Genomic DNA, 13,736 nt, shown 5'->3' with positions numbered 1-13,736 from the left:
ACTTGAGGCCAGAAGTTCTAGACCAGTCTAGGCAACACAGAAGACCCTGTCTCCACATTAAAAAAAAAAAAAAAGGCCGGACACGGTGGCTCAAGCCTGTAATCCCAGCACTTTGGGAGGCCAAGGCAGGTGGATCACGAGGTCAGGAGATCGAGACCATCCTGGCTAACATGGTGAAACCCCGTCTCTACTAAAAATACAAAAAACTAGCCGGGCGTGGTGGTGGGCGCCTGTAGTCCCAGCTACTCGGAGGCTGAGGCGGGAGAATGGCGTGAACCCAGGAGGCGGAGCTTGCAGTGAGCCGAGATCGCACCACTGCACTCTAGCCTGGGTGACACAGCAAGACTCCGTCTCAAAAAAAAAAAAAAAAAAAGGCAAGTTGCAAAAACGCTGTTCATAATGTGATTCTATTTTATGTATGCAGGATATATTTTTGATTACATGATAATCATGGTTACCTCTAGGGATTGGGAATATGTGCTGAATTTTCAGGTTTTCCCTTACATCTTTTTGTTTTGTTTTGTTTTGTTTTGAGACAAAGTTTCACTCTTGTTGCCCAGGCTGGAGTGCAGAAGCGCATTCTCGGCTCACTGCAACCTCCGCCTCCCGGGTTCAAGCGATTTTCCTGTCTCAGCCTCCCAAGCAACTGGGACTACAGGCGCTCGCCACCATGCCCACCTAATTTTTGTATTTTTAGTAGAGACGGAGTTTCACCATGTTGGTTAAGCGGGTCTCAAACTCCTGACCTCAGGTGATCAGCCCACCTCGGCCTCCCGAGGCACTAGGATTACAGGCGTGAGTCAGCATGCGGGCCATTCCTTTACATACTTCCACATGAATCTTTTGTTTTTCTTAATGGTGAGCATATACTGTTTTTGTCATTTTATAATCCTCAGTAAAGATTTAAAAGATTAAAGGAAAACAACCAAATGAAATGGGGGGTGGGGAGGCAGTGATAAAAATATACGAAATCATTAAAAGCGGTTATTCTTAGGAGTATTTTTTTCTTCATTCTACTTTTCTGCATTTTGCAAATGTTCTAAAATGATCAATAATTTTATAATGGAAAAATTAATCACTTTGAAAACACTTTGAATATCTAGAACAATATGTATACTATGCTACTATTTATGCACAAAAGGATACTTAAGTAGACATATGTGTCTATTCCTGGAATATTATACAAGAACCTGGAACACTGAGTCTCTTCAGAGTGAAACTGGATCTCCCAGGGGACAGCAGAGGAGCAGGCTTTTCATTCTCTATCCTTCTGTAGAATAACTTTTGAATTTTACACTGTATGCCTATATTAGCCCTTTGTAAAGGTTAAAATGTTTTAAAAATGAAAACCATTACATCACTCTGCTAAATTTGTTTTGAAAATATTATCTTCATCAAGTTTTATGAGGCGATTGTTTTGAAAGGGCAAGAATGCTTGTTGATTGTTCATTCTTTGTGAAGACCTTTGCATGAGTCATCGGCTGCACGACAACGCCAGGAAAGGGTTTTTTAAGTAGATGAGGAAACTCAGGCTCAGAGAAATTCAACAGCCCGCCTGAGGTCACGTGGCAAAATGCACTGGAGTTTGAACTTGAGACTATTTAGCACTGAAGTTCTTGCTGTATCTACTCTCACTGGCTGACCCCTGGCGAGTAGAAGGAGGTAGCCACCAACCAGTGCTCACATATGGCATTTCTTTTTCCTTTTTTTTTTTTTTTTTTGAGACAGGGTCTGGCTCTGTCGCCTAGGCTGGAATGCAGTGGCACGATCACAGCTCATTACAGCCTCATATCCTGGGCTCAAGCAATCCTTCCACCTCAGCCTCCTGAGTAGCTGGGACTACAGGCATGCACCACTACGCCTGACTAACTTTTGTTTATGCCCCCACTGATCTCGGACTCCTGGGCTCAAGCGATCCTCCCGCCTTGGCCTTCCAAAGTGTTGGGATTTTAGGCGTGTGCCACCGCCCCAGCCACATATGGCATTTCTTTCTTTTTTTTTTAAATTTAACTTTTATTTCAAGTTCAGGGGTACATGTGCAGGTTTGTTATATAGGTAAACTTGTGTCCTGAGAGTTTGTTGTGCGGATGATTTCGTCACCCAGGTATTAAGCCTAGTATCCATTAGTTAGTCTTCCTAATCCTTTTCTTCCTCCTGCCCACACACAGCATTTCTTTACCTCTTGTCTCAACTTTTGTCTTCTCTCGGATTTCAAATGTAAATATTTGGCCAGACACAGTGGCTCACACCTGTAATCCCAGCACTTTGGGAGGCCAAGGCAGCCAGATCACCTGAGGTCAGGACTTTAAGACCAGCTTGGCCAACATGGCAAAACACCATCTCTAATGAAAACACAAAAATTATTCCGGCATGGTGGAGGGCGCCTGTAATCCCAGCTCCTCCGGTGGCTGAGGCAGAATTGCTTGAATTCAGGAGGCAGAAGTTGCAGTGAGCCGAGATTGCGCCACTGCACTCCAGCCTGGGCGACAGAGTGAGACTTTGTCTCAAGAAAAAAAAAAAAAAAGAAAGAAATGTAAAGATTGATCATTAGTGTTTAATGAAATCCTGTTATTTGAATACAATCCCTTATTTCACAGAAAAAGGACAGCTGGTGAACCGTGTGCGCTCATATCCATAAACTCCAAGGGTGACTGCACAGCTTTCCTGATACAATGCCTTTGCGGGTACCCATCTTGATGGGAGAATGTGTCTTGCAGATTCAACCCCATTATGCGCTTGCAAATGGCATAACTAGGCTAACTCTGGCCTAGCTTCTAACTCTTCTGAATCTTATCCTTGATTTACGAGGCAATGTTTACGTGATCGTGCTTGGCCATAACTCACAAAACCAGGAAGCTAAGCAAAGCCAATCTCCAACAACCTCACTGCTCGGAGCCTTTTCTCAAACCTGGCCATGTTCACACTCTGCTCCTCAACGGCCTCCTCATCCGTGCGGCTCCCAACATCCCTGTCTTCCTCACTGATGCCTCCGCCTCACCCCTCTCACCTGACACTACGCTCTGCTTCTCCATCCTGGTTCTTTTGCTTCCTTTCTCAGCCAGAACGTGCCCTCTTCCCCTGGTTAGGCCACCTTTTGCTGCCCAGGACAGACACTCAGTCTCATCTGTACCTGGGACTCTATCTGCACACAGGACTGCTCTGGCAAAGCCCCTCCTACATTTGGCCTCACAAGTATGGACTTTTTTGGGGGGGGGGCACGGGGTCTCGCTCTGTCCCCCAGGTTGGAGTGCAGTGGCGCGATCTCAGCTCACTGCAACCTCTGCCTCCCGGGTTCAAGCGATTTTCCTGCCTCAGCCTCCCAAGTAGCTGGGATTACAGGTGCCCGCCACCACGCCCAGGTAATTTTTGTATTTTTAGTAGAGACAGGGTTTCGCCATGCTAGCCGGGCTTAAGCATGGACATTTTATGAGTGGAAGCCAACACTAGTAGCCACAGTCTCAAAGCATCTTATGTGGACAGGAAGCCCCCCTCCAAGAGTAGAGCTGTTGATTTAGAGAGCAGTGGCCTAACCTCCCTGAAGGCAGGGACTTGGCCGTTGTATACATTCCCTGCCTGTTCCTATTTCAGTTCCTGACACATGGAAGGCGCTCACTATATATTTTTAATAAATTAGTTAATTGATTAATTACATTTTAAATAATTGTAGTATGATAGTTTCATAACTGTAAAGCTGTAGGAGAGGGCATGGTCTGACAGCCCCACCAACGCTCACGAAAGGCGCAGGGTTTGGGTGACTTAGCTGAGCCATCATGGCCATCTAGTGGCAGAACAGCAACATCACTGGTTTAGTCGGATAGTGGAGTGGTTTTTGTTTTTTGTTTATGAGACAGGGTCACTCTGTGTCGCTCAGGCTGGAGTGCAGTGGTGTGATCTCAGCTCACTGCAGCCTCTGCCTCCCGGGCTCAGGCAATCCTCCCACCTCACCCTCTCGAGTATCTGAGACTATAGGCTTGTGCCACCACGCCTGGCTAATCTTTGCATTTTTTGCAGAGATTGGGTTTTGCCATGTTGCCCAGGCTGGTCTCGAACTCCTGGGCTCAAGCGATGCGCCTGCCTCAGCCTCCCAAAGTGCTGGGATTACAGGTGTGAGCCACCGTGCCTGGCCGATCATTGTTTTGCTTTGTTTTAAGATAAGTTATAAAATTAAAATGTTGATAGCAGGGTGGGAGGTGGGGAGAGACAAAAAAGAAAAAAAAGTAAAATGTCAATAGCAAACATATTGTAATATGAGAGAGAGAGAATAATGAACAGAGGAGTCAAAAGATGGGAGTTAAATTCTTGGGAGAGCTGCAGAAGGGGAGTGTGGGGAGAAGGGGCCAGGTGGCTCCTGTACTTGTCAAAGTTGACATCCAGCATGCCCGCCTTCTCCTGGCTGATTCGCAGCAATGGGGTATCCAATCGCCGAATGCAATCCTTGTCCAGTGTTGATGTCCACTCTTGGAAGGTTTTTCGAATCACCTCATCAATGGCCTGGACCATCTGCTGATAGGTGTGCACACTCTCCTCTCCAGTCCCAATATGGGGCAGGAAATGAGCACCAGCAAGGCACTGAGGGGAAGAACAGGCAGGTGGAGCCGGCCTGCCACCGTCCTCCAGGGGCCACCGTCTCCCTGAGACCTACACACGCATGCATGCGCACGTACCCCGACAATATGCATAAGGCTTGCTATGGAGACGGATTGAGTTTTGATAACTTAGAAGGAAGGTAAAGCCGAAAAGGAAGGTGACAGGAAGAGACCAAGGCACAATGAGAAAAGGAGTCAAAATGAGGAAAGAGAAGCTCAGAGAATTCGTTTAGGAAAAAAAGCTGGGTAAAAAAGGTCAGTCACAGAAGGAGCAGGATATGAGACACAAGGTTGAAAACCAGTGTCAGCCCTTCCTAGCCCAGATGTAGCCCGCCAGGCCCAAACCAGCTTCCAGCTATCTGCAGGCTGCCTAACTCTCTAGCAGAACCACCTGCATGATGGCAGGTCACTACCTTAACAGCTTTCAACTTGTATTCCCAAAGTGTTTGTGTGTGTGTGTGTGTGTGTGTGTGTGTGTGTGTGTGTGTTCGTTTGTTTGTTCATTTGTTTGTGACGGAGTCTTGCTCCATCACCCAGGCTGGAGTGCAGTGGCGCGATCTCGGCTCACTGCAACTTCTGCCTCCAGGGTTCAAGCAATTGTCCTGCCTCAGCCTCCTGAGTAGCTGGGATTACAGGCACCTGCCACCACACCTGGCTAACTTTTTGTATTTTTAGTAGACAGGGTCTCACCATGTTGGCCAAACTGGTCCTGAACTCCTGACCTCAAATGATCCACCCACCTCGGCCTCCCAAAGTGTTGAGATTACACATGTGAGCCACCACACCTGGCCCCAAAAAGTTTTAAAACAATGTTTTCTGTTGTTTCTTTGTGCTGTCTTTCCCGAGAAACCAGGCTGTGTAAGGGTGTCACCTGTCCAGGTCTCTGGATCATGAGGCTGTATCTTCTACTGACCCAACACTCTAGATACCGGCCCTATTCCTCATCTGCAGCCTGATATGAAATTCCTAAAATGAGGCTGGGCCTAGTGGCTCACGCCTGTAATCTCACCACTTTGGGAGGTTGAGGTGGGTGTATCACCTGAGGTCGGGAGTTCGAGACCAGCCTGACCAACATGGAGACACCCCCCCCCCCCCAATAAAAACACAAAATTAGCCGGGCGTGGTGGCGCATGCCTGTAATCCCAGCTCCTCAGGAGGCTGAGGCAGGAGAATTGCTTGAACCTGGGAGGAGGAAGTTGCGGTGAGCCAAGATGGCGCCACTGCACTCCAGCCTCAGCAACAAGAGTGAAACTCCGAAACTCCGTCTCAAAAAAGGGAGGGAGGGAGGGAGGAAGGAAGGGAGGGAGGGAAAGAGGGAGGGAGGGAGGGAGGGAGGGAGGAAGGAAGGGAAATTCCTAAAATGGCCCATGTTCCACCAGCCTCACGCACTCCCTTCTGCAGATCTTAACCCACGATTCACTGAACTGAACCTGCCACTCCCCTCACCGACATAGGTGCTGGTCGTGAAGACTCTTCGGGGAACCTCTCAGGAGCCGTCCCCCATCCCTCCAGGCGCTCACTGACGACAGAATTTGGAGAAGACCAGGCACTTACCGTCATGACCCTGTCGACGCGACGCCGGAGGATGTGCACCCAGCGCGCCTGTCCGGAATACTGGGCCATGTAGGGCTCCAGGTCTGGCCACTTCTTGTTCCGTTCACGGTTCACCAGGGCCAGCTCGCTATTGAACAGCATGTAGAGATCCACCGCCTTCTTGTCATAAGTCCGCTTGATAGCCTAGGGAAGAAGAGGAAGAGGCTGGCGACGTGCCCGGGAAGGCGGGTTCCCTCCGGTCACTCATCCCCGAGGAAAGCTGCACCCCGCTGCGGGAGTCACACTCCCGGGGACGCCGAAGCCAGGGAACAGAAGAAAGACAAGAGGCGCCCGAATTCTGGATATGGAGAAGGGCACACGTGGAGGCAGGAGGGCCTCCGGAAGGCTGGGAAGGAACTCCAAGAAAGCACGCGGGACGGAAAGCCGAGGAGGCCGCGGGGCAGCCGCACCTCGCGGGCAGCAAGCCTGTGGAAGGTGTCCAGCAGGAGCACGCCATGCTGTACGTCCCGCACCAACTCGAAGGCCGAGGTGATCAGGTTCTGGGTCATCACCTCCAGGTCCTTGATTCCGGCCCGGAACCTGCACCGGTGGAGAGGCATTGTGGCAGCTGAGTGCCCTCGCCTGACCCCGGGGTCCAACCCCTGAGGAAGAATCCCATGCGTTGCTGAGGAGGGAGGGTTTCCTGTGTGCGGGGCCCTCCAAGTACTTTACCCTACACGAATCCATTTAATCCTCAAAACAATGCTGTGAGATAGGCTCTATCGCCAACTGTATTGCATAGAGGAGGAAGTGGAGACAGCTAATGGAGTAATTTGCCCAATGTAATATATCTGGTATGTGGCAGAACCAAGATCTAAGTCCGGAAAGGCTCACTCTGGAACCCTCAACCCGAGTTGCCACCACCCGCCCCCCCCCCGCACTCTCTCCTGTCCCCACTTCCCCACCACCCTGATCCCAGTCTGTCCTTCCACCATTTCTTTTGCACACTCTTGCCACTCCTCCTACTCTTGGTTCCCTGATCTGCCTTCCCTGCCCACGCCTGGCATCAGCCTGTGGTTCCCTCACTTATTGTAGTCTTCATGCCAAGAGGTGTTCTTGACATCCAGGATGCCCCCGCGAACAGCTCGCAGCATGTGCAGATTTTTATGAAAGATGTCCTCAATCTCCAGCAAATTCCGTGTTATCTGTGGCCCCTGGGCACCGAAGAAGCAAGGAAGGGGACCCTGCTTGCCATCTTCCCAGCGGGCAAAGTGATACTGACAGTCACATACCTAAAAAGAAGCCAGCGTGAGGGTTCCTGCTTTCCTTCCAAACTCGAAAGTCCTAAGATATTTGGTTTAGCTTCAAATGTCTAAAAACATCACTGCAAGTGACGGCAAGTGAAAAAAAAAGAAAAGAAAAAAGAAAATATCTAAAAACCAGGGAGGGCCAACCAGCTGCAGGGCGCTGTTGGAATGAACTTTGGCCGCAGAATGAAATATGAGATAGTAGGGCAGCAATAAGAGGCAAATGCCAGAAAAAGCAGTGTGGTGGCAGGACACACAATTGTGCAGGAAAAGCCAATGTGGTAAGTGTAATTTTTTTTTTTTTTTTTTTTTTTTTTTTGAGACGGAGTCTCTCTCTGTTGCCCAGGCTGGAGTGCAGCGGCAGTGCAGCGGCGCGATCTTGGCTCACTGCAACCTCCGCCTCCCGGGTTCAAGAGATTCTTGTGCCTCAGCCTCCCAAGCAGTTAGGATTACAGGTCTGTGCCACCACGCCTGGCTCATTTTTGTATTTTTAGTAGAGATGGGGTTTCACCATGTTGGCCAGGCTGGTCTCAAACTCCTGACCGCAGGTGATCCACCCGCCTCGGCCTCCCAAAGTGCTGGGATTACAGGTGTGAGCCACCGCGCCCGGCCATAAGTTCAATATTTAGCCTCTGCCCCGTTTCCCCGGGTTCCTGGGGTGGGGGGTGGGGAGGGATTCTGGAGGGTCTGCTGTTAGCTTTTGGTTCTTCAGTCTTCTCACCTCAATGAGGTCCTTGCAGCGCTGCACGAAGGCATCAACCTGAGCAAAGATGCTGGTCTGGTCTAGGACCCAGCCCCGACTGGAGAACCTGTATCAGGAGAAAGGGACTGAATCGGAAGGCAAGAGCACAGTCTAGCTATGTAAAGCTAGACCAGGAGCCCCACATTCAGGGAAAGCCCCAGAAAACCAGACCTCGAGAAACAACTCTGCTGAATCCCAAAGGAAGAGACTCAGGGGGAGAAGAACCAGACAGGAGACAGAGCATCTGAGTTCTAGGAGCCGATTCATACATAATGGAATTTTAGACGATGGGGTCAAGATAGGAGGAAAAGACCAGATAGGGTTCCTGGGATCAGGGAGGAGAGATTATTAAAATAAGGAGAAGCCAGGGCAATGAGCTACAGTATCTGTATCCAGAGAGAAAACTTGGCCAGATGTAGAAACTCCTGGGTCTAGGAAAATACAACCAAGAGGCTAAATAAAGTGCACACAAAAGAAGTCAGACTCTACCCTCTTACAAGGATGACAAGGGAGTTGAGATATGGGGTGTTACGGGAGGCATGTCGTACTCAGTGTGCATCTGCACGGCCTGTAGGTAGTGATCTTTCCAAGCATGACAACAGAGAATGCAGCCCTGCAGGTCCTCCTTGCTGGAAGAGACATATCCCTCAAAGATCCGGTCCAGGGAGATGGCGTGGCAGCATAAGCGGATGATCTCATTGCTCATCTGTGGAAGGAGTCCCCACAGCCTCTGTCCCCGCCTCCTTGACACCCAAGTCCTTCTCTGCATCCCCTGCCCATGCCTTGATTTGTCTCAGCCCCCTACTCCTTGATTTGACTCCTGAAACTCATCCCACCCCTGGTTCTCCACCCCTGACCACACTAACACCTCTGGGTTCCATGCCCACTCCTTATCCTAGGTGGCCCCTTACTCTGCCTCAGCCGAGCTCTGCAGCCGCCCTGCCCAGCAATGTCTCAGTGTCCCTTCTCCCACTCTTTGGCTCTGTCACCCCCATTGAATGCACCAGGCCCTGCTCCTCAAGAGCCCGTGCTGCTTCCTAAAGCCTCCTCTCCCCCACTGCAATCTCCATCTTGAGGAATGAGAAGAGCTTTGCCTTCCGCACAGCTCAGCTTGGGGGTCTGTTCTTCCTGCTGCTTCCCCGTGTTCCACCAACTCCTCTTCTGAAACCCCTCTTCCTGCCTAAGCCACCTCCACCTAGAAACAGAAAGTCCAGCCCAGGCTGCAATGCGGAGCAACCCTAAAGCAGATGATACCGGTAGAAGCCTTCAGTCTCTGAGCAGAAAGGTCAACCTTCACTACCTTTTCAACCACAGATCCTCTGCCAAATGCATTGCCCCTGCTTCAGAAAACCTGGCCACCCTCGTAAACCCCTCCACCCCGCCCTCGGCATATGCACACCTTTCGGAATAGTGAGGTCAGTCTCTCCCGAGTGTTGTAGTGGGGAGAGTTAACCCAGATGATGCGGATGAGACTGATCAGCTTAGGGAGCTTGCTAGAGATGTCCTTGGGCTTCATGAAAGCCAACTCCTGGTAAGGTTCCTTCAGGATTGACAAAAAGGTCAGGTTTGACTGTGCTTGACGCGAGCCATCCTGGCAGTAAAAAGAGACGAGAAGTAGATTTATGCACCAGAAAGCACTGATTCAACAGAAGTGCTTTTTTTTTTTGAGACAGAGTTTTGCTCTTGTCATCCAGGCTGGAGGGCAATGGTGAGATCTCGGCTCACTGCAACCTCCGCCTCCCGGATTCAAGCAATTCTCCTGCCTCAGCCTCCCGAGTATCTGGGATTATAGGCACTCACCACCACGCCCAGCTAATTTTTGTATTTTTAGTAGAGATGGGGTTTCACCATGTTAGCCAGGCTGGTCTCGAACTCCTGACTTCAGGTGATCCCCCCGCCTCAGCCTCCCAAAGAGCTGGGATTATAGGTGTGAGCCACCACGCCCGGCCCACAAGTGCTTTTTAACCACCTTCAACCCCATCCTGACTTGTCTCTACGAGGAAGCCCTCCCATCAGCCCTACACAGTAGCGATCATTTCAGGTCTCTGTGAGCCCTCAGAGCAGAGTTAGCACATGTCAACTTTTCTGTCTTTTCTCATGTGTGTGCCCCAGCTCCCCCACCAGACTGAGAATTCCCTCGAGTCTAGATTTTTCTAGATTTTATGTCTATTCCTGTTCTCTCCAGTTGAATTCAGGACTCTGCACTAAGTGGACACTCTGTTGCTGTTGATCAACTGGCTGCACATCACTCTCATTTGTCCCCATAGTTGTCACCCAGTTCCCCTCACTGCCCTGTTCTCAGCCAGGACTTTAGGCTTCTCCAGTTAGTTCTGGCTCAATTCCCTTAATACCTAACCGAAAATTTCACCTAGGAAAACAGGTCTTCTTTCTGTACTCTACAGGCCACTCTTACCTCCTGTGTGACCTAGCACCAGCAAAATCAGCTTGTCACATCATATCAATTTTTTTTTTTAATGTTTATTGGCCAGGTGTGGTGGCTGACACCTATGATCTCAACACTTTGGGAGGCCGAGGATCACCAGGAGTTTGAGACCAGCCTGGACAAAAGAGTGAGATCCTACCTCTACAAAAAAATTAAAAATTAGGCCAGGTGCTGTGGCTCACACCTGTAATCCCAACACTTTGGGAGGCCGAGGCGGGCAGATCACAAGGTCAGGAGATTGAGACCATTCTGGCTAACACCGTGAAACCCCGTGTCTACTAAAAATACAAAAAATTAGCTGGGCGTGGTGGCATGCGCCTGTAATCCCAGCTACTCAGGAGGCTGAGGCAGGAGACTCACTTCAACCTGGGAGGCAGAGGCTGCAGTGAGCTGAGATCATGCCATTGCACTCCAGCCTGGTCGACAGAGCAAGACTCTGTCTCAAAAAAAAAAAAAAAAAAAAAAAAATTAACAATTGGGCTGGGTAAGGTAGCTCATGCCTATAATCCCAAAACTTTGAGAGGCTGAAGTGGGTGGATCGCTTGAGCTCAAGAGTTCGAGACCAGCCTGGGCAACATAGCAAAATCCTGTCTCTACAAAAAATACAACAGTTAGCTGGGCATGCTGGTGCGCACCTGTAGTCCCAGCCACTTAGAAGGCTGATGTGGGAGGATCCCTTGAGCCCAGGAGGCAGAGGTTGCAGTGAGCAGAGATCGCACCACTGCACTCCAGCCTCCAGCACATTGTCTCAAAAGAAAAAAAAAAAAGAAAAGGAAAGAAAAAGAGCCAGGTGCAGTGGCTCACACCTGTAATCCCAGCACTTTGGGAGGCCGAGGTGGGTGGATCACGAGGTCAGGCGTTTGAGACCAGCCTGACTAACATGGTGAAACCTGGTGTCTACTAAAAATACCCAAATTAGCCAGGCATGGTGGTGGGCACCTGTAATCTCAGCTACTTGGGAGGCTGAGGCAGGAGAATCGCTTGAACCTGGGAGGCAGAGGTTGCAGTGAGCTGAGATCAGGCCACTGCACTCCAGCCTGGGCGACAGAGCCAGACTCTATCTCAAAAATAAGAATAAAAAAGAAAAGCCGGGTGCGGTGGCTCACGCCTGTAATCCCAGCACTTTGGGAGGCCGAGGCGGGCGGATCACGAGGTCAGGAGATCGAGACCATCCTGGCTAACACAGTGAAACCCCGTCTCTACTAAAAATACAAAAATTAGCCGGGCGTGGTGGCGGGGCGCCTGTAGTCCCAGCTACTCGGAGGCTGAGGCAGGAGAATGGCGTGAACCCGGGAGGTGGAGCTTGCGGTGAGCCAAGATGGCGTCACCGCACTCCAGCCTGGGCGACAAAGCAAGACTCCGTCTCACAAAAAAAAAAAAAAAAAAAAAAAAAAAAAAAAACACACACACACACACACAAGAATAAAAAAGAAAAGAAAAAGAAAAAAAGTGTTTATCCCTTTTCCTTGGATTTTCCTTGGAAGGTGGATTCAAACAAAGAAAAAAAGTATTTATCTTGTAATTCCTGGACTGAACCACATGAGCTCATCTTTGGCTCCCATGCTGTCTAGTAATCCTGTTTTGTGTAATCTTATTTTCCCAGCTGGGTGGCAGGGGTTGTGCTCGCAGAAGGTACTCTACGTATATTTATTGGTTAACTCGATGTCTCCCTCTTTAGGGAACCTCTATTCTACTATTTTATACTCTCCTGCAAGTACAAGGCTGAACCCTGGGTGGGTCAGTCTATGCTGTCGAAGATTGCCTTGGCTCCCTCTCCTTAGCTCCCTGTATCATCCCAACCATTGCCCGCTTCTTGCTGAGCCTGAATCCTTTGATTCGCTCACAAACCTGGATCTGCTGTGCCAGTTTCATAAAGGGCGCCAAGTAGGACGACTTGGCAAGGTGCAGGATGGATTCAACATGCTTCACTCCCTTCTTCACCAGCTGTTTACTGATGCCAGACAGGTCCATGCATCGGTTGCGCCAGAACTCAATCTCCTCCAGAGGACCTGAATTTTCTCCTGTCTCCACTGTCTCCTGGGCACTGAGCACCTCCTTTATCTGCCGGGTCCAGTGGATCATGGAGGCTGCAGGCGGGAGTACAAAATCTCCTGAATTTCTTCACACTGCTTCCCAACCCCGACAGAGACCTCCTAACCCAACTCCATTGTCAGCCTCCAGGCCTCCCCTTTCCCCCTCCCCTGTAATCGCCGGGTGACGCTGACAGTGCCAGCTACTCACTCTCTAGCCGCTGCACAAGCTCTTTGTCCTTTACCACCACTTCAGGCTTCATGTTCATGGCCTCTGCAGGGATGTAGAGGACCGTGTGCCCCTCCAGTTTGTACCGAGTGTCTAAGGAAAGGAAAGTTTGTGGAAGTGGACGGAGGGGATGAGTTCTTGCTGGCCCGGTAGGAATCATGGTTGATGATCCGTGGGGACCAGGAAGTATACGCATTTCAGGAGAGCAGGGGGGACAAATGATGACTTACACTTTTTTGATATCGAGAAATGACCAAAGGCAAGAGGGAAACCTCATGGAGGTATAACAAGAAATTGCCAGAAAATAAGGTCAAAGATCTGTATCGCGCCTTCAACACTCTCTACCACGAGACATGCGAGTCCCCCCAGTGCCCTCACAGTACCTGTATTTCCCCTTCCCCTACATGTGCTCTTAGAAATTTCCAAGTCTAGGCCGGGCGTGGTGGCTCAAGTCTATAATCCCAGCACTTTGGGAGGCCGAGCCGGGCGGATCACGAGGTCAGGAGATCGAGACCATCCTGGCTAACATGGGGAAACCCCGTCTCTACCACAAAAATACAAAAAAAACTAGCCAGGGGAGGAGGCGGGCACCTGTAGTCCCAGCTACTTGGGAGGCTGAGGCAGGAGAATGGCGTAAACCTGGGAGGCGGAGCTTGCAGTGAGCCGAGATCCGGCCACTGTACTCCAGCCCGGGCGACAGAGCGAGACTCCGTCTCAAAAAAAAAAAAAAAAAAAAAAGAAATTTCCAAGTCTAAATTGAAGCAGGTCTGGCCAACCAGTTCTACAACAGAAAAGTGTGTCTGGATCAGAAAGCAGATCTTGGCAGGGCGTGGTGGCTCACACCTGTAATCCCAGCACTTTGGGAG

At 50.1% G+C, this 13,736-nt stretch overlaps 1 protein-coding gene across 1 annotated transcript in view; it reads right to left on the bottom strand.

The window, feature by feature from the left end:
- DNAH2 (dynein axonemal heavy chain 2) overlaps window positions 1-13,736 on the bottom strand; it is a 121,963-nt gene that overhangs the window by 88,144 nt on the left and 20,083 nt on the right. Inside the window, exons 6-14 of the mRNA XM_037987835.2 lie at window positions 12,853-12,963; window positions 12,460-12,698; window positions 9,568-9,759; window positions 8,717-8,874; window positions 8,148-8,235; window positions 7,206-7,411; window positions 6,590-6,719; window positions 6,141-6,323; window positions 4,355-4,569 (exon numbers count right to left, since the gene is read on the bottom strand). Coding sequence (XP_037843763.1) covers window positions 4,355-4,569; window positions 6,141-6,323; window positions 6,590-6,719; window positions 7,206-7,411; window positions 8,148-8,235; window positions 8,717-8,874; window positions 9,568-9,759; window positions 12,460-12,698; window positions 12,853-12,963 — 1,522 coding nt within the window. The remainder of the gene's footprint in view (window positions 1-4,354; window positions 4,570-6,140; window positions 6,324-6,589; window positions 6,720-7,205; window positions 7,412-8,147; window positions 8,236-8,716; window positions 8,875-9,567; window positions 9,760-12,459; window positions 12,699-12,852; window positions 12,964-13,736) is intronic.

This window comes from Chlorocebus sabaeus, chromosome 16 (genome assembly GCF_047675955.1).
Source record: "Chlorocebus sabaeus isolate Y175 chromosome 16, mChlSab1.0.hap1, whole genome shotgun sequence".
In the NCBI taxonomy this organism is placed as follows: Eukaryota; Metazoa; Chordata; class Mammalia; order Primates; family Cercopithecidae; genus Chlorocebus; species Chlorocebus sabaeus.
Note: the sequence above shows the minus strand (reverse complement) of the source record. Positions and strands in the feature narration are given on the sequence as shown.